We start from the raw sequence: 24,098 nt of genomic DNA, 5'->3' as shown, positions 1-24,098 counted from the left end.
TACAAAAAGAAAATGCCCATGAATTCCACACCATTAGTGCGCATTCCATCTCTCCCTGGAACCTATATAGAAAATCCTCAAACAATTGCAGCTCGTACTAGAAGAAAACCCAATTATTAAAGAGAGCTTCCCAGAACCACCCCTCCTAGCCTTTAAACAACCGCCAGACCTCACCATCACTAGAAGCAAACAGCCTAAAACACACCAAATGGATCCAGACCGTGCCAGGACAAGAAATGTAAAACCTGCCAACACATCTCCACTACCCCCACAGTAAGTACACCCCACAGTAGAACCATCACTATTCCTGGATCTTACAGCTGCACCTCCAGAAATGTATTAAATCTCATCCAGTGCCCTAAATTCCCTTATGGAAAATTTGTAGGAGAAACCAAACAACTGTGTACCAAAATGAATGCACATTGAAAACCCAATTACCTGTGGGTGTACACTTCTCCTAAGACTACCACTCTCTCTCTCTCCAATCTCTGAGTTGTACTCCTCAAAGGGAATATACAAAACACCTTTTGAGGGTGAGCCTATGAACTTCAAATCATAAATCTACTGGATACAAAAGATCATGGACTAACATAGACATTAGATTTCATAGGTTTCATAGACATTCGGGCTGGAAGGGACCCTGGAGGATCATTGAGTCCATCCCCCTGCCCAGGGGCAGGAAGTCAGCAGGGATCATAGGATCCCAGCAAGATAAACATCCAAAAGTGTCTTGAAGGTGTTCAAAGTGGGTGCTTGAACCAGCTCCGGCATCAGTCTATTCCAAACCTCGGGGGCGTGGACAGTAAAGAAGTTCTGCTTATGTCCACCCTGAAATGGTCGCAGAGGAATTTGTGACCATTCAATCTTGTCATCCCTTGGGGCGCTCTGGTGAACAGATATTGCCCCAGATCCTGGTGAACACCCCTAATAAACTTAGAGGTGGCCACCAGATCGCCTCTGAACTTGTGCTTTTCCGGGCTGAAGAGCCACATGGCTGTCAGCCTGTTGTCATAAGGTCTGTTTTCCTGACCTCTCATCATGCGTGTGGCTCTCCTCTGGACTCTCTCAAGCTTCTCCACACCCTTTTTGAATTGTGGAGCCCAAAGCTGAATGCAGTACTCCAGCTGTGGCCTCACTAAGGCTGTGTACAAGGGGAGAATGACGTCCTGGGATATGCTTGAGAAGCATCTATGGATGCAAGCCAGCATTTGCATGCTTTACTAGCCGCAGCATCACATTGAAGGCTTATGTTCATCTTGTGGTCACTCATGACCCCCAAGTCCCTTTCATCTGTAGTGCTAACCAGTATAGCACTGCTGAGCCTATAAGCATGATGGATTTATGGCACCTGCCTGACCTCCAATAATCCTAAGTCAGCATTCCCCACTTCCCTACCTCTACCTACCTGTCTCACACCTATTGTCTCCCATGGTTTTTGATCCGCACTGCCACACATTTGCATTTTCACAGACCTGCATTTTGCATATTGGCTTCTATTCCATCCCAGAGAACACAAAACAACAACAGACTCTCCCTATGTCCATAGAAGGATGTTTGTGCCTGAAAGCTTGCAAAGAACAATTTTTACAACTATTTAGTTGGTCTAATAAAAGACATCACATTTACCTAAAGAACCTTGTCTGCCTACATCTTGTACAAACTGTCCTTCTTCAGGAGAACTGGTGATCTTTGGTGACAGCTGCTGCATGGGGTCCTGGCCACAGGTACCTTTGTCCACCCGTTAGATTTGGCACTGCTGGTGGCTCACCCGTTCTGCAAAGAGGCGATGGAGGAGACTGTTCTATGCCTTTTCTGGACTGTCCCTGGCTGCTGCTGCTCTTTGCTGTCTTTAGTATCCTCTTTGGTGTCTTGGAATTTCTTTACTGTCCGAGCCCCCAAGGTCTGGAACAGTCTGCCAGCGGAGGTGGTTCAAGCACCTACATTGAACACCTTCAAGAGTAAATTGGATGCTTATCTTGCTGGGATCCTATGACCCCAGCTGACTTCCTGCCCTTTGGGCAGGGGGCTGGACTCGATCTCCCGAGGTCCCTTCCAGCCCTAATGTCTATGAACTCTATGAAATCTATGGACTTGGACTCTTTCAAGAACATGTACATCTACTGTGTCCCATAGCAAGCAGAGCATGATCTGCCTGCCCAGCTTCTTCCTGAGCCAGACCAAGATGGCAACTCTGAAAAGCCTCAGAAACCAGCTCACGAGGACTAGCTCCAATGATGTCATCCAACTGTTCTGGTTCTTGGTCCAGGCAGGATTTATAGTTGAATATGGACATTTCACTTTGCAACAAAATGGGGACCAGCTTGTGTCATGTTTGGCCCTTGAGGGGACACTCTGCAAGGTGAAAGATGGACAGCTGGTCCCAAGTATGTAACCTCATGAAGGGTATTGCTGGGGAAGGGGATTCAGTCTCTAATGAGAAGGTATTTTTGTTGCTGACAAGTGTTTCATGTTTCAAGTATGCATTTTTCCACTTTTATCTTTTGTTTTGTACAAAGGTTTGAAAAGTCAAAAGTCTCTCTGTGTGTCTCTGTGTCTGTGTATTCCCCCCCCCGCAAAATTTTGAAAAAATAGGGAAGAGAAAATATGTGAAGAGACTCTTTGCTTTTCCTAAGTGAAGATTTACAGCTGTATGTGCTGAATGTTTCTTTAATTGCCTTTAGGTGTGAACTTGCCATTGACCTTTCAAATGAAATAGGTCAGCACAAAACCATTAAATTGCACAGAATATTTATTTTTCAGGCATGTTGCTGCAACACAGCAGATTATTCTTTTTATTATCACTTTTGGTGCACAAAGTATGGTGAAACCTACTTGTTCCAGCTGAAACATTTCTTGATATATATACATTTGTTTGTTTGATTGTTACATGGTTTGATTTATAAATTTCTCTTTCCCTTTTTCTGTTTCAAAACAAAGATCATTTTTATGGTGGGACGAGGATATCTGTCTCCGGATCTCAGTAAAGTTCGAAGTAATTGTCCAAAAGCCATGAAGAGGCTAATGGCAGAGTGCTTGAAAAAGAAGAGAGATGAGCGACCCCTTTTTCCTCAGGTAAGAAATGTTCCTGTTTTGGATTGTGGGGAACTCTGAGAAGTAGGCAAAGGCAGGTAATAGTATGAACTTGTCATCCAGTTCAAGATTGTTTCTTTGAACTTAGGCTCAGGTTACACGTTCAGATAATAAAACTGGTAGTTTAGCACAAGGGTGGCTAACATGTGGCGCATGTGCCACAAATAGCAAAGGCAGCCTCTGTGTGTGATACATAGCAGATTGACCAGGGAGCAGAAAGCAGAGCAGCAGATTAGGCAGGGAGTGGGGATTGGAGTGGTACTTGGAGGGTGTGGGACTTAATTTGGCATGCCTAACCAAAAGGTTGGCCCCCACTGGTTTAGCCCATGGTTAGAGGTTGGCCCCCACTGGTTTAGCCCATGGTTAGTATTCTGTAGTTGACAAAGTGTGTTCAATACAGCAGAATATTAAAATGACTTGTATGTTGTCTGTTTGGCTTTCATGAATTGATGAAGAATTGATGGTCTACTCCTAATACATCCAGTTAATGACACATCAACTTCAGTGTTATACATCCTAAGGGGATGGACATATGTACATTTTTAGTGGCTTCCAAAGAGAAGGGAGAGCTGCTGCATAGGAATGCACATACATATGATTCTGTAGCAAGTCAAATGAGCTACATTAACCCTGCTTCATCCAAGATCGAAGTTGAGGGAAAGTTGGAGCAGTCTTGCTACAGTTACATTGCTATAGAGTTCATGTAACAGTTGCAGCAAAACAGGATAGCACTTTTCCTCCCCTTTTTGAAATTGTTCCAGATGTATATTTGCCCATGGCCTACAGATCAATTGACAGGTAGTTTTTTTGTTTGTTTGTTTGTTTTTTTGTGCTATATTTTTGTGCTGTTTCTGTCTGGGAAAATATCCTTGAATTCTAAATATTTTGGGTTTTCTTTTTTAATGTTGATTCAGTGCATTAAAACAAATATGAGTTCTTCCTGCTGGCTATGCAGTAGAGGTTTTAAGCAAGCAGCTTTAAAAGCTGTGTTTATTTTTGGTGATATCGTGGATGCTGTTGTACAAACAAGGAAGTAAACAAAAGGCAGCCATGTTGCTGTCTTCATCAGACTCCCACAGCAAAATAAGTGTTTGTTAAGGTGAAATATGCAGTAGTGTCTTGCAAAAGGGATTTTTTTAGATTTCTGAGGAAATACAACAGACATGAAAATGCAGAATGTTAAATCTTTCTTTTAATGATGATTTAATTGACTTTTAGTGTAACTTGTTACCTAGAATTAATCAATGTTCTGCCCATGGCTTTACAGTGAAGTTACCACTCTGCAGTACCAGATTTGATTTTTTTTTTTTTCTTCCCCCCCCTTGTTTTCTCACTTATTTTAGATACTTGCCTCCATTGAGCTTCTGGCCCGGTCATTGCCAAAAATTCACCGCAGTGCATCTGAGCCCTCATTAAACCGGGCTGGTTTTCAGACGGAGGATTTTAGTCTGTATGCTTGTGCTTCTCCAAAAACGCCCATCCAAGCAGGGGGATACGGTGGGTTTCCTGTACACTGAAAAGAGGTTGTGTGTGTGTGTGTGTGTGTGTGTGTGTGTGTGTGTGCGCGTGCACGTGTGCTGACGTTCCCATATATGTGCACACATGTGCATGTTTTGAATTCCTACCAGCTGTTCTCTTTTAAGGTGCACTGAGGGAATAAAGACTCACTTAATGCTGGCTTTGTCCTTGGCATGAAGTCTGTTGCTGGCAATGGAAAGCCTGGGAACTGCTGTCACAAAAAAAGATTTTAAGGTCACTTAAGAGAAAAGGGAAAAGTCACTTCAAAGCAAAATAATTGCTTGGGTCACTGGGTCATACCTTGCATTTACTTTTGCTTGATTTGCCATCTTATCTAAGTTTACTGGTTAAGTTAGTTACTCTGAGGATGTTGTCTTTAAACTGGTCAATCTGTCTTAAATTTTTACAACTGAATCATCATTGGGCATGAGAAATAGGTTTTAGATTCTTAAGTTAGAAGTATTGCTGATATGAGTAAGTGTGGAAAGTGAACTTGGCTGCAAGGCTGAACACAGTCAAAACTTAGATTTAGTTAGCAGAGGTGAGAAGATACAACACAGAATGTAAAGGAAGACCTTGGCAATGGTCCTTTCTTTTTAACCTTATGATTTAAAATAGTGATAGTTAGAAAACATCTTTTCCTGGAAAGTAGATCTGTATTTTGTCTAAATGTTCTGACCTGATGTGGTTGAACACCTTCTACAAATGTTTTGTTTTGCAAGAAAAAAAAATTCAGAATTATTCCTACTGCATCTGAACAGCACATATATTACTAATAACCATCAAATTCTTCAGAGTAGCAGGGACTGTAAAATAAGCACAACAGCAAAGGATCACATAAGCAAATGTATGTCTGCTATGCAGTAACATGTTACTACCCATAATGGGAAAACACATTTTGAAAAAAGTGAAGAGGTAAAATTTAAGAGCAGATTTTGATGAAAAAACAATATATTATGAATATTGTTAAGAAAATTATCTGCTCTTATATCGCTATTTTAGTTATTAATATTGCTGGAGTGGTCTCTATTCTGTGGAGAGCTTTTTTTTTTCTTTCTCTTTTTTACTCGTGTATAGAAGTTATGAACTGGACTGCAAAGATCTAGAAAGATAAACTACAAAGCACTAGTATCATCACACCAGTTCACTTATACATTTTAATTTTTTTTGTTAGACTTTTCATCTGGAACAGGTAAATCAAAGTAGTTCTATCTGTTTCAGATTATACTGACCTCTGGGTGGCACACATTAAATGTTTTCACAATACAGACATTAATTGAGTCATTTTTCTCTTCTGTTTCTGACCTGTGATCTGGTATATTTGGCATTTATTTTAAATGTTAAGGTGTTACCTTGATAGATTCCTCTCTATAGAAAAACAGCTTTTGCTGTTTTGGTTAGGCACTCAAGAGATGGGAAGTATTTCCTAATTGACTTCTGGCTGTATCATTTATAGCAAAGTTTGCAGTGTTGCATTTAGTATGTTATACTCTAAGGGTGGGGAATATATAAAGTTTACTTTCATGCCATGTCCCTCTGTTGGAGTTGGGTGTCTAACTGTGTGCTCACAGATCCTTTTAAAGTAGTAGTTGGTATTTAAGGGCTAAGAGAGGATAGGTGATTCCTCCATTCCCTACACTATAATAATCTTTTCCCTTTAATAGTTTTCTGTATTTGCCTAGAGTAGTCTCAGAGCTAAACTCCATTGTTTTTCATTGTGGTAGACAGCAAAACTAATGGCAAATAGTTGTTATTAGTCTTAGGTTTAGGTAGAAGCGGTGGTATGTTTTAATTTTGACAAGTTTCTCATCTTTTTATTTTTCCTTACCATGGCAGACCCATCTTAAAATGAGGATTTAACAAGGTTTTTTTTTCCTTGTGTCAATGACATTTCTCATTTCATATAGTCAAGAAAAGTGCTGCTTAAGCCTTGGGAAATGGCACGCAGCTGAAGGCTGTGTATGATGTCTTCCCCACTAGGTGCAAGTATCAAGTACCATGGCTTTTAAACCTCCTACAATATCAAAGCATAAAATGATGCAAAATCCCAGGCAAAGAGGGCTTCTCCCAGAAATAATTTTACGAGAGAAGTGATAGGTGCTTCAGCAAGGATCCCACAGTCTGAGCTGGTTTGGCTTTCCTGGGCCTTGGAGTCTTAAAAAGCTTCATCTATATTAGAGCATTCTTTGCCTCTGTCTCATGAAAGCACCAAGAGCCCATTGAAAGTGCTGGTGATGATGTCAGAGAACATGGAACTGTCACTGTTGTCTTGCCCCAGTATTAGGGTCTGTTATCATTTTAAGTAAGAATTTGTGTGTGTGTGTGTGTGTGTGTGTGTGTGTTGTTTCTAGAGCAGTTTTCCTCACTAGTGGTGTGCCAGCAGGACCACAATATTAGAAAACTCAGTGCCATTCTTAAATTTGTAGATTTTTCCTGCTCTGTCCAAGCACAGTGCATTGGAGTTCTGCAAGTCACTTTCTTACATGTATCATTTAACTACTCTTGTTAACCATAGCTAAGTCCTAAAGAAGACACTGTGCTGAAATGTCATGTTCCGTGTTCTTCATTCTGTAGGCTTGGCATACAGAATGAATTCACTCTTGGTAAGCACTGACATCTTTAAGACATCAGTTGTTTTAGGAATAAAGAATCTGAAAGACAGAATCTATTGTCATGTGTCCAGACAATAAAACATTCTCACAAAGAATGTTTTCAGCTGTTATTCTTGGGGCTTTTCACTCTATCCAGGACCTATACAAAATCAACATCCAACTGCTCATGGTTTCTTTGGGGACCTTGTCCCTACTCCCAGGACAGTTTCAGGATATTCATTTCTTTTCTAGAAGCTTATTTTTATAACTTAACATGGCAAAAAATACAGGAAGCCTCTTAAACTTATGGTGAGAAACAGACCATAAAAGATATTAGTCCTTGGGCTAGTTGTTGCTCCAGGTTATATTTGTCAGCCCCAAATCCACAATGATATTTAAGCACCTAACTGCCATTGATTTCAATTGTGATTTCAGTAAGAATTAGATACCTAAATAGGATTTTGCTACCATAGCACTTTTCTGGATATGGGACTTCGTCATGTCTGTGCTAGAAGCCCAATAAGATTTTTATCTACACAGCTGAAGCAAGATGGAAAGCTGCATTTTTGTCACCTCCCTTTCCCCTCCCCTCTCCACCTCCCATCACAAGTCTGTGAATTAAGTACCTCTGCCAGCTTGGCTATTAAACAAGTCATTTCTAGGGGAGCTCACATTATGCCAATAAGTTCTTGACCCCTGAAGGTGCATATTTACCAGACTACAACCTTACATCCTTTTTAGACATGTAGCTTTTTTAAATCTCATAAGCTGTCTAGGAAAAGAAGATAGGTGACAGGCTTCTTTTAAAATATAAATATATCGCTGTCTTAGCATGTCCGTATGGAGGACCAATATACAAACAAAGTCAAGTGCTAATTCTCAGCCACTGCCTCTTTTAGGTATTAACAATTGTGGTTGTTCAAGTTAATCCCCACCTTTCTAATGCAGCCTTAGCTGAAATACAGAGATATGTCAAAACTACATGTTACCTAGCCAAAGGTGTCTGAGTGTGATACGGAGGTTTTTCCCTCAATAGATCATGAATTCTCTACTGTGATGGAAATGTAGGTATGGACCTTGAAGGGAATGCTACTCTCAAATAGTGGTAGATCAGATCTACAGTGTAAGAAGCACATCTAGGATTTTGAAGTCATTCAAATTTTCTGTGGCATTTGGAAATGGATTTGTTCATTGCATGTCAAAGCCAGTTCTGTCTGAGGGTAGGCAGAGGTGGTCCAAACTACACATTTGAAACTGTTCTTATATGGTAAAGAAAATCTTTTTATTTAATCTTATCGAGCACCAAGATTTAAATCAAAATGTTCCCATTCACGCAGGGGGCTTCAGAATTATGGTGCTAACTGAAGATTAACATTCACTCTTTCCTGGAGTGAAGATCTTGTGTCCTCGCAGATTGTAGAACCCCATCTAAGCTTCCTTCAACTGACAGCATGTTTCCTGGGCTTTGAGAGGAGGATAGTGGCTTGTCTGAGTTCAAGTGAGTCCTTGTACAAGCAGGGCTTCTCATGGTAAAGAGAGTAGGGAGTTTGTTTTCCATGTGTGCAATGCTGAAATAAAGGAATTGCCTCCTAACTGCCAACTACTGCTCAGTAAGGTTCTGTGGACACATGGCTGGAAAGATGACTCCTGCAGTATGGATGTGTAAAGCCATTTGCCAGAGAACAAGACCTGTTGTATCTTTTCATATACAGTATCACATTTTAGGGAAAAAATAATTCGATTACTTCCCACTACAGGGAGTGGTGGGGCATCTAAACTCACTTGTTAAGATTCAATCTGAGATCAGATTTACCCCAGAAAGTTAAAAGTTAAAAGATCAGCCAGTTAGAAAAGTAACTTCACTACACTTAAGACAGACTGAAATAATGACTTTTTTTTTTTTTTTTGCATCTACCCTGTGTCATTACTAACTGAAATACTTTGACCTCTCTTAGGCCTGTCATCATCTTCTTGCTCTTGGTTTTCCTTTCATTTTCTGAAATCCCTAAACAACAATTAAAAGCTGAACTTATTAGCAGAAATGGGCAGAAGGACAAGATGAGTAATGAGGGAGCTATCTCTTGTTTATAAATTAAACTTTAATCAGCAATTTAGGAAGTAGCCTGAAAGGTAAATTAAGTAGAACACATTTAGAAAGTGTAGTTAAGCATGAATGTCATTCTTCAAAATAAGTCTCTGAGGTGATATTTTATTTTCACTTTTCTACCTTTTAAACAAGTACAAAACACGGAACCTTGAGCTTTCTACTAAGGGATGACAAGTTAGATTAGAGAGCGGCAAGAATATACACTTTGAGTATATCAGATTATAGTTTTTTTTCAGTTTGTAGGGCTACTAAACTATTACCATAGTACCCTGAATATGTGGATAAATACTTTAATGGGATTACCTTTCAGTTCTGTGCATCTACAGAGTACTGGAACTACCAAAGAGCATGCTTCTACTTCCATGTTTGTCATGTTGCCAGATTACAGGAACACTGCTAAGCTGATCAGACACCAAAGTTGACTAACTTTAAATTGTTATAACTGGGTATGATGCTGTCCAGACAGTTTTCTTCCTCTTGTGCCTACCCCTCGCCCCCCTCAATCCCTCTTCTCACTTTAAATCAACAGTTGCATTGCTGGAAGATTTGAAGGGGAGCAGTGATTAGAGCATTGCTATAATGTCTGTATTGCTGTTCTCTAGGTGAAAATTGTTTCTGTGCTGGAGTAAAGGGCTGGAATAATGCCTGTATACTACTAGAGACCCAGTTAACCCCTTTTAAACCTTATTTGAAGGCTTGTGTGGTACATAGGAGTTATGATACCCCTCTGCACAGAATGAAATGTCACCCTTCAAATTTTATTGCTGTTCTGGCATCATGTAGGATGTTGGTGCACAGAAAAGTACAAGCATTTATAGAAGCCATATTGGAATTTTGCCAAATGAAGGATGACAGAAATTCTACTGAAGGATTTACTCTCCAGTTGGTAAAGGGGTAGTTTGGAAATGCTGTGAAACTTTCTGCATTGCTTCTACTTAAAATGCCACCATTAACAAGCAAGATGCATGTTTATTAGTAATTTACAGTATGCCACTTGGCTCTCTCTTCCTGTAGGTATCTGAGCCTAATACTTTTTCTTTATCCCAACCCCCTTCATTTAGAGACCATGAGCCACCCATTTCCCATGACCCTTTTTTCCTAGCTAAGACATTCTAGAGGCTCTCATGTGCCCTGGCTTCTTTATATATATGCTCATGTGCCTTTTATAGCATGTGCTTTCCTATTAAAACTATTTCTACCACACTCTATATGCACTTTTCCTGTTCTCATGGAGGCTCCTAGTCAATTTTCTTGGTTCCTTCCTCTGTAAAACAGGCCATTTTACCCCCAGTGGCAAACCAAGTGTCATTTTAAACTGAACTAATGTAAATTTTTCAAAGCTATTTGTGAATATTTCTGATTTTATTTCTGATGATTTGAGTATAAACATAAGAATGTACTATATGTTCTTTTTCTTTAGATGATATGGACTGTTTTAGAGTTGATTGGAAGGACACCAAAATAGAATGGTCGTTTGAATGTAACAATATTCTAGTGCCTTTGCTTAGCAGACCAAAGACTATGTTCTATGCATTTCCCAATCAGCCTGTATTAGAACCGAGTTTTGAAAGTTCCTTTGTTTGGTATCATCTTTCAGGAAGGGGCATGACTACCCCCAAAATAATATGGGAAGCTAGCAATGAAGACTGTAACCTGGTTTCTTTTCCTCGCTCATAGGGCATCTTAGTGATTTGGGAAAGGGAGATATTGTGGCTTCAACTTTATTGGTGGGGAGGATAGCCTGTAGGCTAAAACATGGGTTTAGAGAGGAGTACATGTGGTTTGGGTTCTGTTCTAGGTTCGGTCACAGACTTCCAGAATGACTACAGGCAACAGTCTTAATCACTGTGTCTTGGCTTTCTCATCTTTGAAATGGACATAATCACTTACCTCATTGGTTGAGGAGGCTTGAACAAAACATGTATGTGAAGAGAAATTGTCATCTTGTGGGAGGGCACTATATAAATGTGTATTGCATATTAAATGATTCCAGAATAGCTTTTGGGGCTTGTTTCAAAGCCAAGATAAATCAAGTACTGATTCTTGTGCTTCCCATGTTTAGTGCATGTGTGCACTACAAACAGTCTACTTTTGAGCTAGTGAGAATTCACAAACTTACGTCTGATTTTTTTCCCCCGCCCCCCCCCCATGATCTTGGTTTATAAACTAGTTTATAATGTATTTTAATCCTGGTTTAATAATTAAAGGAACTTAAATGTGTAATATTTAATGGTTAATACGTAATCAGAATAGTTCTGTTGTTAAATCAGTTTTCAGTCAGGATAGAAACTAGTTTACAGTCTGACACTGAGCAGCCAAACTGTTACTTAGGACAGTTGTAACTGTCCAGCAAGGGACATTAATCTGAAGGTAAGAAACTTAGAAAAATTAAATTCGAATGAAACTTCTAAATTTTAAAACGCCTGGTGAAAGACCCTTCCCGTGAACTTTCAGACCTCTGCTCTGGGCCAGTGGTCACAGCTTGCTTTTAAGAAATCTTACTTCCATAAAATAAGTTCTGAAGATGCTTGATGTTCTGTCACTACAGTTAGGAGCTTTCTGTGCCTTAACTTTTAACTGTTGCATTTTTAATATCTTTGATATTCGGTCTAGTGTTCAGCTAGACTCGAGAAAATCTCTGTCTAGTTGATATTTGAGATTTTAAACCAAGGTCTTGTCCTCCCTCTACAGGAGAATTTGCAGCGTTCAAGTAGCCACAGCACCATGGCAGCACCCACTCTGTTACTTAAGTCTTGTGTTCCTACAGTTTCTTAACATCAAAACTCTATTCTGCTCCTCAAAACCTAAAGCAATTGAGAAAAGATATCCATAAGCTTGGAGTGGAGCAGAATGGATCTGCCAGTCCAACACAAGGGGGGAAGATCTTTTTTAGGAACCAGAATTCTCTGCTGCCATTTTTTCTCCTTCAATACAAAAGACCACGTGCATTTGGAGACCTGCAGTGGCTGCCTGTACTGTTGGCATCATTCCCAGGAGAGTGGAGAGGGCACACATGTTTTGACTTTGGTGCTCAGCTATAAGGGATGGAACTGCTGCTTTGGATGGTCTGCTGGTCAGCTTTCTTCCTCTAAAAATGAATCATCAGAGGCAGAACATCTGATGAGAGTGCTAATCAAAAGAATCATTCTCCGTTCTGATTTTTTTCCTGGTATGCTTTACTGATTTACGGGACAAAATGCAGTATCCCCTTTTCATGTTACCCAAACATCAAACATTTCAACTGGTCTAAATTCTTTACTTTTATCCCAGTCAAATTGGATAGTATGAGTGGTGGGTAGTAACCTGGGGAAGAGGTTAATCTGAAGGAAAAGGGGATGCTGCTGCACCATTTTTTCAGATTTACTTTATAACCTATTTCAGCTCCCACACCCTTCCCATTTCCAGTAACTGTCATCTTTCAGAAGGATTAGAAAGCTCCTCCTCTCGTAGGTCCAGCAACAAACTCAAGTTAACAAAAACTGTAGCAACTTTTCCTCTTTTTTTTGGGGCGGGGGGGGGGGGGCTTGTATCATCTGATACACTGTATCCATCAGAGATGCTACCGCATCCAGCATCTGTAGAACTGTGACAGACTATGAATGGTATGTACCTATTTTAAAAGTTTTATTTTAAATGAGGGTGCAGGTTAATGCCAGGTACCTTACCAATACATAATATTTTCATAAACATGAAAAACAAAACTTTCTCAGGTTGAATTGAATGGAAATATTACAAAAACAAACAAAAAAACAAAACAACCCCCCAAACCCTAGAATGAGACATTCCAAAAATCTGTGTTTTTGGTACTTTAGAGAGCTTGTTTTTAAAGGATTTTTATTTTTATCCTAATTTTACTCGGTGTCCTCTGATAAACGTGTGTACAGACATGGAACATCTTGTCTCAGTGGCAAGATGTTAGATTTGAAAAACAAAAAATAACAACGGTACTTGCTGGATCCACACTGACCTCTTCTCTGTTCATTGTTTTCTTCCCTTTTAATACCCTTTCCTCCATTTTCCCTTTTCTGCAGTTTGCAAACTAAAATAAAGGTGGCGGTATCCACTTTAAATTTCCTTGTTTTCCTGTCCTCCAAACCTGGTATCTAAATTGTTGGTAGCTTTTTAACAAGTTACCTAGTCAGGGAAAAAAATAAAGTTCAGCACATTGTTTACCTCTAGACTATTTTGTGATGTGATCTCTGATATATGTGGTATTGAACATAAACTATTTGTACTGAGGCAAGTCAAGCCAATTAGAAAGAAATACAGATTCATGCAGAAGTCTTCTAGTTTGAGGCCTATCCCACTCTTGAGGCAGGAGAACTGACCCCATTAATTGGCAGCTTTTCCCTTTTATGAATAAAATCATGATGCTTAAATGAAGGAGTTAGGTGTATATAAATGTAATGTTCCCACTAAGTACATGTGTATTGGTTGAAGATGCTGCTTCTTCCTTAACTAGGAGAGTTAGTAGGGCCTTTCCTATGTGCAGAAGAGAGTTCCTGGATGTAGGGAAGAATACATATCAGTTATGGAGTATGGTTTTAAAACCATGGAATGTTATGATTTTACAGACAGTCTGTTACACTTATCAATAAATATTTACTGGGGTTAAGGGGACCTGATTAATCTGAAGTGGGAAAATATAATTGAAATACTGTGTATTCATATTAATTCCACAAACATTAGCAACAGCAATAGTGAGTGACTTAAAGTCACTATGAGAATGATACAATTCATGTTGGTACATGAATAGAATTCATGTGTACAGGATGCATTTGAAAAACAAAAAAGCACAATTTTCTTCTTCTCTGCTGTGGGTCTTTAGATGCTGTTAGATTTTACTTCCTTCCTGAGGTTAATACAAATTGAAATGTGTGGTAGTAGTGTCTACTTTCCAGTGTGGCGAGCAGCGGGGCGTAGTCCAATGAAATCATAATGCATTTTTCTAGCACAGTATCGGAACACAATATTGTCTGCGGCAGTGGAGAAGCAAGGTGGAAGGAGGCTAGGAAGAGTTGTCAGAACACAGTTGAGAAGTTTAGCAAACATCAACATCAAGATGATGAAAATACTGCTGCTCAGTGTTTGGGTTTTTTTCTTCCCCCTCATTCTTCCACATTTTTATGGGCTGTGAGACAGAGTTTGTAAATGTAGGGCATGCCAGAAATTACCTGTGTTCTTGAAAGAAAATATAGCTAGAGCAAGTGTGTTGTTGGTCATTTAAAAATGGTCATTTCAGAGTACTTGTTAAATATGCTAGTTTTCCTTTCACAGTTTCATGCTAGTGAAAATGTACTTCTGCTAAAATATAGCAGTAAAGAATTCTTTTTTGTCCTTGTTTGAAATGAATTTATTTTGCAATGTTTTCATTACCCATCTGCCTACAGTATGCTTCTTGAACCCATAGGAAAAGCACAAGGAAAGTTGCTATCCTTGTCTTGCAAAGCACTTTAGAAGTAGCACATGAGAGAGGTTGGGGTGTTTTTTAACGACTTTGTCCTGAGCAATGTGCAAACTGTTTAGCTGCTGTTTAGAGGAATCTTTGAGGATGCATTTCCATTACCTTTTCTTTTCCTTCATATATTTGTAATACTTTTGTGTTTGTCCATCTGTATTAAGATCAGCTTAATCCTCATGCAGAACATTCCAGGGAACTTGGTTTGTAAATAATAGCATTTTTCTGTTCCTTCAGAAATCACTAAGACTGTTGTGCATGAAAATAGGATAAGTCTTAAAAGGTGCCCTTCAAATATATAGTAAACAGCAGGAGAGGAAGAGATGTGAATTGAAAGCCCCAAGTAGCAGCCAGGGGGCAAGAAATAACAAACTTAAAAATAAGTAAATAAACTGAGATCCCTTGGCTAACATCAGGCAGCTTTCAGCTCCTCTCTGATGTTCCAGTTTGATGCACTAGGATATAATGTGCATGCCATGGTTTGGAAGTTTTATTAAATATTTTGTAACTGTGAAATTAGCTGTACACTTATAAGCACACTGCTTTCAGCTCTGTAATATCTGAGCATACAGTAAACCTTTTCTAGAGCCACTGTTGGGAGCACCTGTAGTCCCACTCCAAGATTTGGTGGAGTCAATGTCCTGTCCCCTGTTCCTCCCGCCACCCCCAGCACATGTGGGGAACTGGAAAGAGAGAAGACCTGTCACACGATCTATCCCATATCCCTTTTGGTGAAAGATTTTTTTTTTTCCTCTGTACTTTATTTCTCTGCAGCTGGAGCACCATGGCAATAGTAATGCCAAGCAGTGTGAACACAGAGACTTTTAAGCATGCTTCAGCATTAACTAAGTGCTGACTGGCTCTAGGTTGAGCCTGGTTCTGCTGCTCTTATTTTAATTGAAGCTCTTGCAGGTCTTTTACGTAATCTGCTTCAGCTTATTTCTTACCTGAAATCATATATAAAATACCCTGACAGTTACTGGTATTTTGAACTAAATTCTGCCACTGCGATTGTACCATGGCTTCCACTGAAGCTGCTGTTTGCACATGAGAAGATAAAATTTGGCCTGTTATGACATGAAATGAATAAACAGTAGGAGGGTGTGACCTGTTAAAGATCATGCCTTTACACAGATCCCTCAGAAGGAAAAATGCACTGAAGATCATACACAAATATGCTTTTGTATTTGTATTGGTCTGAAAACGTATGGATTGTTTCACAGAACATTTGGACAACAAGGAGCCCTCTCTTTACTCAAAGGCCCCTAAAACCTTGGGCTTTAATATCTGTGCAAAGCATCAGTAGCTCTTCAAGATGTCAGTGGAGGGTTGAATTAGTCAGCAAACATTTTGCACCTTTCCAGTGTATAGGTTTCTGTGGAGTATTTCCTCCTCAACTGTGAGAGCAGTTTCTGTAGCACAAACTATTCAGAGTACTGTAGGCAAGTGTGTTTCCGTCCATTGAAAAAATACCAGGATGTAATATTACAGTCTAACTTTTTAGGTACATACAAAGCGCAGATGAAGATGAATTGTGTGTGTGAACATGATGAAGTGACATCACTTCAAAAATGCTGGTGGCTTTGCTTTTTTTTTGTCTGTTTTGTTATACAGTCTAGTTTATCAGAGGTGTTTTATTTACTACACTTTATTAGTTGCATGGGTTTACTAAGTCTGTTTGCTTTGGCGCACAGATTAAAAATAGCTTTCTTTGTTGCTTTAGTTCTCACCTGGCAAGTCAACTCATTGCAGGCAGGAGCAGATGCAGTTGAGGTAAACCCATTCTGTTTGCATTTAGGTTTTAAAGATGCAAATATAGAAGCTAGTAAGTGAGCACCATGAGCAGTACATAACAGTAGTAGTAGTTATAAAGGGGGTGTGTACAATTTCTGAAAGAGCCAGATGGAGAAACTGCTGTGAGTAAACTGAGGAAGTGAAAGGTAGCACATACTTTCCATATGAAGGGAAGATGCCAATAAACCCTATTAAATGGTAAATATGAGGCTCCCCAAAACATTAGGTTTGCTGGTTGCCAAATGATAGTGTGCCTTTCTGACTTAAGAATGCAATGAAATACATAACCAGGTGCTTTGTAACTGGAGTAGTGACTTTGGTTTAATTCCAGTGCAGTAGTTGTGTATGCACCTGCACCTAAGCATCTTTCTCAAAAGTTGTAGTTTGTAAACTTAACTAAAGGCGGGGAGGGTGGTAGAAGACGGTTTATAGAAATGCCTGGTGTTTGATTCAGAAATAAAGTTTGTAGAATACATGATTGTCTTTGAGTAAATCTGCAACTTGAAGCTACTCTGAAAGTAAAACGTGTGGGGTTTTTTTGTTTGTTTGGGTTTTTTTTACAATGGTCCTTCCAAGGACCAAACAGCTTATTAATGTAATATAAAGTTCTAAGGAGAGCTAAAAGCAGTAAACATCCACAGCACCTTTGAAAGAGAGGCAGTGCATGAGATGTGAGATCTAGATTAGGAGAAGGTTGAATTTGTATAAGCAGTTGTGCTGTGTACATCACAGTGTACAACTAATTTCCAGGTCTGGGGGATAGTTGTCTTATGAAATACCAGCATGGTCTTGGGTTCTTCCTCAGACCTCTTGTTGAGTTGTTAAATTTCTCCATCAACTACTGTTTAAATGATCCTGTATTCTGTAATTTCACATTTGCCTAGGAAAATCTTGGGTGTGTTGTTGGGGGAAGAGAGAGGTTTGATTTAGATGTATTTTGTTCAGTTTTCAAACTGCTGTGTAGGCTCATGGCAGTACATCTATACTAGTGTCATTTTTCATGTTGGAGTGTAAGGAAAAGAGAATGGTTTTTGTTCTTAAACATTTTTCAAAGTTTCTTCTCTGCCTTCTTTTGATGGAAAAACTTTGGATGTGCTTCTGTTACACAGACGCATGCAATTTCAAATGCGCAGTTGATACAAAATGACAGTCTGGTTTAAAACCCCATTTTTAGTTTCCTTTACAGATCAGGGTGTAGTTTTTTTAATGTTTTACTTAAAAGTTCAAGAAATATCTGGAATACTTTTTCCTTCCCAACCTCTGCACTAAAAGAACTCTTAAGAAAATAGCATCTTCCCTACTTAAAAACAAATACCAACAACCCCCCCCCCATTTGTAATTTTATTAAAGGGAGTAGGCAGGTGGGAATACTTGTGGACTTCTTTAAACTACCTATGCATTAGGTTTATATTGTCAAAGCAGCAGTATATTCAGCCCATCCTAACTCAGTTGCAACCTACGTAATACTGCCCAGTCATTTTGTTTGGCTACCTACATCAGCTGTAGTTGAGAATAATCCTGTGTGACTTATTTCTGAGTTAGTAAAATACCAAGCAGAGGAATGTGTACCATATTCGTTTGGTTTTTAAATAATGGTTGGTTTTATTTTGACAACTGTCATTCTGTGTTGCATCTGTGTGTTCACTCTGTTTGAACCCAGTTTATTTGTTTTGTGTGTTTGGGAATACAGTAGAACATGAGGACATAATGACAAGCAATGAAGCTCACCATCTGTGGGTGCAGATGATGAGGCTTGAGGGACAAAATGGACCAAACTTGGGTGGAGGGTTATTCTGGGATGGTGGGGGGTTGTGAGGTTGGGGGCATAACTTAAATAACTTTGTCTAAATCTAAAAAAAGTATGTAAGTGCAATAAATGTGCTTTTTATTCAAAGCTGTGAACTGTTTAAACAAGACATGCACATTGTTCCTTCCTGAGCCTTGTGTTCCACCCTACCCCCTTTTTCCTCACAGGACTAAAACCTGGCAGTGGCCAACTTGCGTGTATTGCCTTGTGTCTGCCTGATTTAATTTGTGCTCATCTAAATTTGTGTATGTTTGTAAGACCTAAAGAAAGTCTTGCATTTAGAAAGCTTGTCTAACTTTATCCCAACCACATAGTTGGTTCAATAAAAGATACCAGCTTAAAAAGTCCTTACCTATCTAAATATGTCTTTAAAAAACAATAAAATCTCTCTCAGCAGGACTTTAGAGGCAAAACCTGCCCCTCCTTCTGTAATCCTGGGAACTCTGTTGGAGCAGACTCCAAAAAAACCCCTGGTAGTGAGCAAGAGAGGTAGGGGAGTCTGTTACATGGCTTCTCCTGTAGTACAGAGCTACTCCAGCCATTGGGCTAAAACAACTGAACTAGAATAGTAAGATTCTTCCTCCTACCTTCCTATGCATATAATTGGCAATCTGTCTAGCTCTGGGCTCCTGTATGGGGCAGAGGGGTCCCTGTCCCTATCCTCCATAAAAAACTGAGGATTGTCATCAGCTTCCTGCTGGGTCCTCTGTTCCTTGCATCAAAACGCACATGCAGGCTGGCCACTGCTTTCTTGTAGTCCTCCATCTCGTTTTGAAGGAATTTTAGGTATAAGTGTTTGTAATCTCTTGTGTGTTTAGTTGCACAGTCTGTCCTTTCCTCACTCAAGCATGCTGCTTTTCCTAGGTTAGGAAAGGTGCAAAGTCTTTTATCCACAAAGGATTCAGAATCAGTGTTTCATTAAGTTTGTGGAAGTGGAGCATGCAGTAATTGGACCCTCTGGGGAAAAGTAAGATGGCTGGCTTGCTTAAACACAGCAGAAGAGGAGATGGCATTATCTCATAATACACAGGCTTGTTGGAGGAGCAGAGTACTCTAGTCAAGAGAGGAAAGGGAAAATTTCTATAGTTTTTATTTCTTTTTACATAGTGCAATGAAATGTATGTTCCCCAATTTAAACTCTGTGCTAACACAACATTCCTTTAAGCTGTATTTTCTTTTTTTTACCACCAGAGGTTTGTGAGGGTCTCACGAGTCTGCTTTGTTTAAGGTCTAGTATGGTTACTTAAGAAAACAATTGTGTTAGTAGATTTCCATAGCTGCTTTTGAAAAACTACAATGGAGTAATTGTTTTAAAACTTGTATTTATTTTTTAACTCATAAGAAAATGTTTATTTTCAGTTTTCTGTTACATTGATCATGGCAACTCCCTTCTTTCCCTCCCCAGTGTCCACAGTAATTGCCAATACAAATTATTTTTCTCGCTTATTTCCCTCCTCTTTACTTTTTTTTACCCCTTCCTGCTCTAGTCCCTTCATTTGTACTTTGGAGTCTTTTCTCATGTAAATTTGTACAATGGGAAATATTGTCCAGTTTGGTTAGAGAGCATGGAGACTTAAAGAAAACATATTAAAAAATTTGATAGCTGAAATTCAGATTGAAGAAAACTATTTCTGTGTAAAGTTATTTAAAAAAAACTCTGTATTATATAAAAAGGCAAAAAGTTCTATGTACTTGATGTGAATATGAGAATACTGCTATAATAAAGATTGACTGCATGGAGAACTGTCTGAGGTGAAATCTTCCTTCTAGGCTACACCTGTAAAAACTAGCAGAGACAATGGTTCACATTTCCCTAGGTCCTGAACCTAGTCTCAGGTTCAGTATGTACCAATGGTCTGGTTTCCTGGTGTTAGCTCAACTCCTTGTAAACTTATGCTAAACCTGTAGGCTAGGAACAGACTTTACATCGAAACTGGTTTAAACCTGTAACAGAACAGATATTCAGTGCACATAAACCAGTTTGAAAATGGGTGAAACCAGTTTGAGATAAGTCTGCTACATTCAACCAGGCTTAACTGATTTGGGTCAAACCACTTTATGTGATGTCTGTCAGAGACCCCTTCCTGGTTTAAATTAAATCCGAGTCCTCCAGCATCAAAGTTACTTTGCAACTCTGGGCAAGGCTCTGTTCTCTGCTCCGGTGCAGCAGAGCTGGCCCCTCCCCTGCCCCTTCACCACTTCCTGCTCAAGCAGGGATACCCCTCCCTCTGCTTTACACAAACACCTCTTAGCATTAACTAGCAGACCACATGCTGGCTACGGTCTGTGCTATGGGAGACGGAAGGCAGACAGGACAGTATCTTTGGAGCTAATCAACAAATAGCTGGTAATCCTTCCTTGGAAAAAGTTGTTTAAGAAGAGTTTGAACTAATGAGAGGCTGTTTGTTTTCTTAATGAGGTGATAAACAGTTAGGGGTGAAAAAACAGTGTTACCAACTCCCTGCGGGGCTGCTCAGGAAGGGTGGAACCCCTCCCTAATCGGGCCACACCTCCCTCAGCTCAGCACTGTCAAAAGAAAGGAGGGCTGCTTTAGTGCCCCTGGCCCCCCCCCCAGCTTCTAGCCAGAGTCACTGCAGGCACTTGCCTGCATTTTTTCAGTCCAGAGGGCGTGTCTGAGCAGTTACAAACTGGTTTAGCCTAGCCAGGTTAGACTAAACTGCAAAGACTGAATCAGTTTGGGCTCAGGCTTCTTTTAATCATTCTTGAATGTCTGTCCCTGGCCGTAAAGAGCAGAGATGCTTAGTACCATCCCAAGAAACTTTCTGATTCCAAGGAAGAATGATATAAAACCACTTGCCCTCTAGCTGCTTGGGAGACGTAAGAATCATGACTGCTAAGTCTGACAGTCCTTACTGATTTTTTTCTAACAAAGTTGCAAAATGGAAGGGGGAAGGGGAACTAAAACTTGAAACCTGCAAGGCACCAGCAGCAGTAGCCACTGCACGGTGCAGGATAGCGGTGGGGATGGCTACATGTTGTCTGGCCACCACGACACTGTTGCTGACCCCTGCGGCCAGCCGCATGGCTCCGTGGCAGTGCGGGGAGGTCTTGTACACAGCATCCCATCTCTGCTGGCATGGCCCTACAGGTAAGCGGCTGCTGCATGTGAGCCTCCCCCACCCTGCCCCCATCCCTTGCCACTACTGCAGAGCCAGGCACAGAGCTGTGCAGCTGGGCACATACCAGCCTCCCCCTCCCCTGGGCAGCATGCATGCCCCGCATCACTTACCCACAAAGCCCCCTGCTGAAGGGCATCCCTGCCCTCACCCCCCCAGCCCTGCACCTGGTTGCAGTGTGCCACCTGGGGCCAGCAGCAGCCCCTTGCAGCCAGCTGCTGGGCAGAAGCAGTGGTGCAGTAATGGCCACTGCATGCAAGCCCCCCTTTCCACTCCATGGCCAGGCAGCACATAGGTGGCTCTCACACTGTGGCTGCCACTGCCGCACCCTGCACCACTTGCACACAAAGCTGTGTGGGTGGTCCTGGGATGGTAGCACAGGGTGCAGTGGCAGAATTGCAGTGGCAGCCTCCATGTGTGAACCCTGTTTTGCCAGCCAGTGTGTATGTGGCCCACAGCATGGCACCCCTGCCTTTACTCCCTGGCCCTGCTCCTGGCAGTAGGCACAGGGGTATGCTCCCCCCTTCTTGATCTACCCCCACAGCACCTTCCCCACCCCACCCCACCCCACACTTACCTGCTGGGGTGGATGTCTGTGTGTGCCTCTGTCTGCATGCCTATGTCGGGGGGGGGGGGGCTATTGAGGCTGTGGGGGGGGCTTTAATTTTTATCATGGATTTTGGGTTTTTAATCAGAGAATTTGCAATTTTTCAAATTTTCAAAACAGAGAAAACCAGGATCCCTGCTGTTTACGTAACACATTCCCCCACAGACTTATATTTTGTACCCAGAAGCAGTCTTGTGGCCTTCCAAGAACTTGAAAGCAAAAGTATACATTTAAAATTTAATTTTATTTATAGTTATAGTTTACTGAAACAATAATGCAAGAGCAAAATTGGCACCTTCTGGGATTCCTCTCTAGGACCTGCAGGTGATAGAAAAGAATGGTTAAAAGAAACTCAGAAGCAAGCCTCCCAATTCACAACACTTGGCAATAAAAAGGTGGTTCTCACCTGAAAACTGAGAAAGAACACCTGCATTAACAATTCATAGATTGGCTGGGTTTTCTAAGTCTCTAAAGCTTTACAACAACGCTTTCATTGGCTCAGTTGGCAGTGGTGTATGTGGTACCTATGTTTTATTAATCAATCTGGCCATTTAACAGTATTTTGTAAATTTGTGTACCACTAGTCATGTTTTAGAAAGCAGTTAACTTATTTTTGAAGCAGGATCTGTGAGAATTTACAACAAGTTTTTAGAGCATGAGAAAGATGCAGTTCTTCTGAGGCTTACTTCACTAAGTCTGCTTTTGGTGGTTCCAGTTGGACAAATAGGAGGGCATGAAACCAGGGAAATGCAGAATTATCTGCAGAACCTCCTTAGAGATTAATCTTCATGACTTACATATACAGGGGAGAAGACCAAACTTGCTGGGTTAGATTATGGGAGTCTTAAGCCAGGCTGTAAGGGCAAAATGGAGACTGCCCAGGATAGCAATCTTATTACTTAAGGACACGCTGACTGTCGTACCATAGCCACTGCAGCAGAAGTCTAGAGCAGGCTGCATCTCCCTTGCCCAAGCTGTTCTGTGCTGCTGTAGCCACATGGCTACTGGGGTCAAAATTACTGAGTCTGGGCTCCAGCCAAGATGCAGTCATGGGCATGCTTACTACTCTAAGTCAGGCTTGTGCATCCTACCCTTGCAAGCTGGGCTGAGATGAAGCTTTGGGCTAAGACAAGTTTTTGGGCTGCTCCCCCACGTAGGCCCAGCCCGACCCCTGTTCCCTCAACAGCAAGCCATGAAGGAAGCCAGACCTGCTGCCACCACCCTCGCTGCCACCATGAAGCTGCACCCAGCACTTACGAGGGGGCCTTGCCGGCCCTGGCTGCCCTTGGCTACTCTTCATCATCAGGGGGGATACCCAGCTCCTCATTGGTCCAGGCCAAGGGATCCGGGTACGGGAAGTGGCCCTGCAGCAATGGCACCAGGCTTCTGCTCAGAGTCCTGCCTGCTGCTCCTGGGGAGGTGCCATCTGTGGGCAACCACCCCCCCACTCCTCAGCCCCACCATTGGCCCGCCCGCCCTCTTCATTGGCTATCACCCTGGCCCTAGCCCCGCCCCACAATGGCCAGCCCGCCCCCGGCGCGGCTCACCAGCACAGTGTCCGGCGAGTGCCAGGAGTGCCATAAGATCCAGAACCACATGAAGCTGCTGATGAGCTCGCTCTGCACCACCTGCCGCCGCGTCACCTCCGGGAACTGGCGGTATCGCGGCACAGGGTGCCCCGAGCTGCGGACAGGGACAACCACGTCACCCCCGCCTGGCCCGGCCGCCCCGCCTGCGAGCCAGCCCGGCCGCCCGTACTCACTGCCACCGTGCCGGTGCCGCCATCGTCCCGCTCCGCAGAGCCCTGGTCAAGCGGCTCAACATCGCTCCGCTCCGGCCCCAGCCGCCCAGCGCCCAATGTCACCCCCCCCCCGCTATTGGGGGGCGGAGCGGCCACCTGCCAACAAGCCCCTCGCTGATTCGCTGCAGGGCAGGCTGGCGCCTACCAACTCCAGGAGGGGGGAGTTGGGGAGGGAAGGGAGGAAGGAA

General features: G+C 41.6%; 2 protein-coding genes across 4 annotated transcripts in view; one reads left to right on the top strand and one right to left on the bottom strand.

Annotated features, from left to right (window-relative positions):
- BRAF (B-Raf proto-oncogene, serine/threonine kinase) overlaps nt 1-20,108 on the top strand; it is a 130,690-nt gene extending 110,582 nt beyond the window's left edge. For all 3 annotated transcript variants that reach the window (XM_090043302.1, XM_090043303.1, XM_090043301.1), the window contains 3 exons: nt 2,938-3,072; nt 4,434-4,587; nt 11,998-20,108. In XM_090043302.1, the coding sequence (XP_089899428.1) occupies nt 2,938-3,072; nt 4,434-4,587; nt 11,998-12,020 (312 nt within the window). In that variant the 3' untranslated portion in view covers nt 12,021-20,108. The remainder of the gene's footprint in view (nt 1-2,937; nt 3,073-4,433; nt 4,588-11,997) is intronic.
- Nucleotides 20,109-22,334: 2,226 nt separating this feature from the next.
- Nucleotides 22,335-24,030, bottom strand: NDUFB2 (NADH:ubiquinone oxidoreductase subunit B2). Its single transcript, XM_090043300.1, has 4 exons — nt 23,872-24,030; nt 23,657-23,792; nt 23,367-23,473; nt 22,335-22,427 (listed from the first exon to the last, which is right to left on the bottom strand). Exons 1-3 carry the CDS (start codon nt 23,931-23,933, stop codon nt 23,399-23,401), a joined length of 273 nt encoding a protein of 90 aa, XP_089899426.1. The 5' UTR covers nt 23,934-24,030; the 3' UTR covers nt 22,335-22,427; nt 23,367-23,398.
- Between the last annotated feature and the right edge of the window lie 68 nt (nt 24,031-24,098).

Source organism: Crocodylus siamensis, chromosome 4, assembly GCF_052110815.1.
Source record: "Crocodylus siamensis isolate JL-2025a chromosome 4, ASM5211081v1, whole genome shotgun sequence".
NCBI classification, from domain to species: Eukaryota; Metazoa; Chordata; order Crocodylia; family Crocodylidae; genus Crocodylus; species Crocodylus siamensis.
This window is presented reverse-complemented; position numbering and strand designations above follow the sequence as displayed.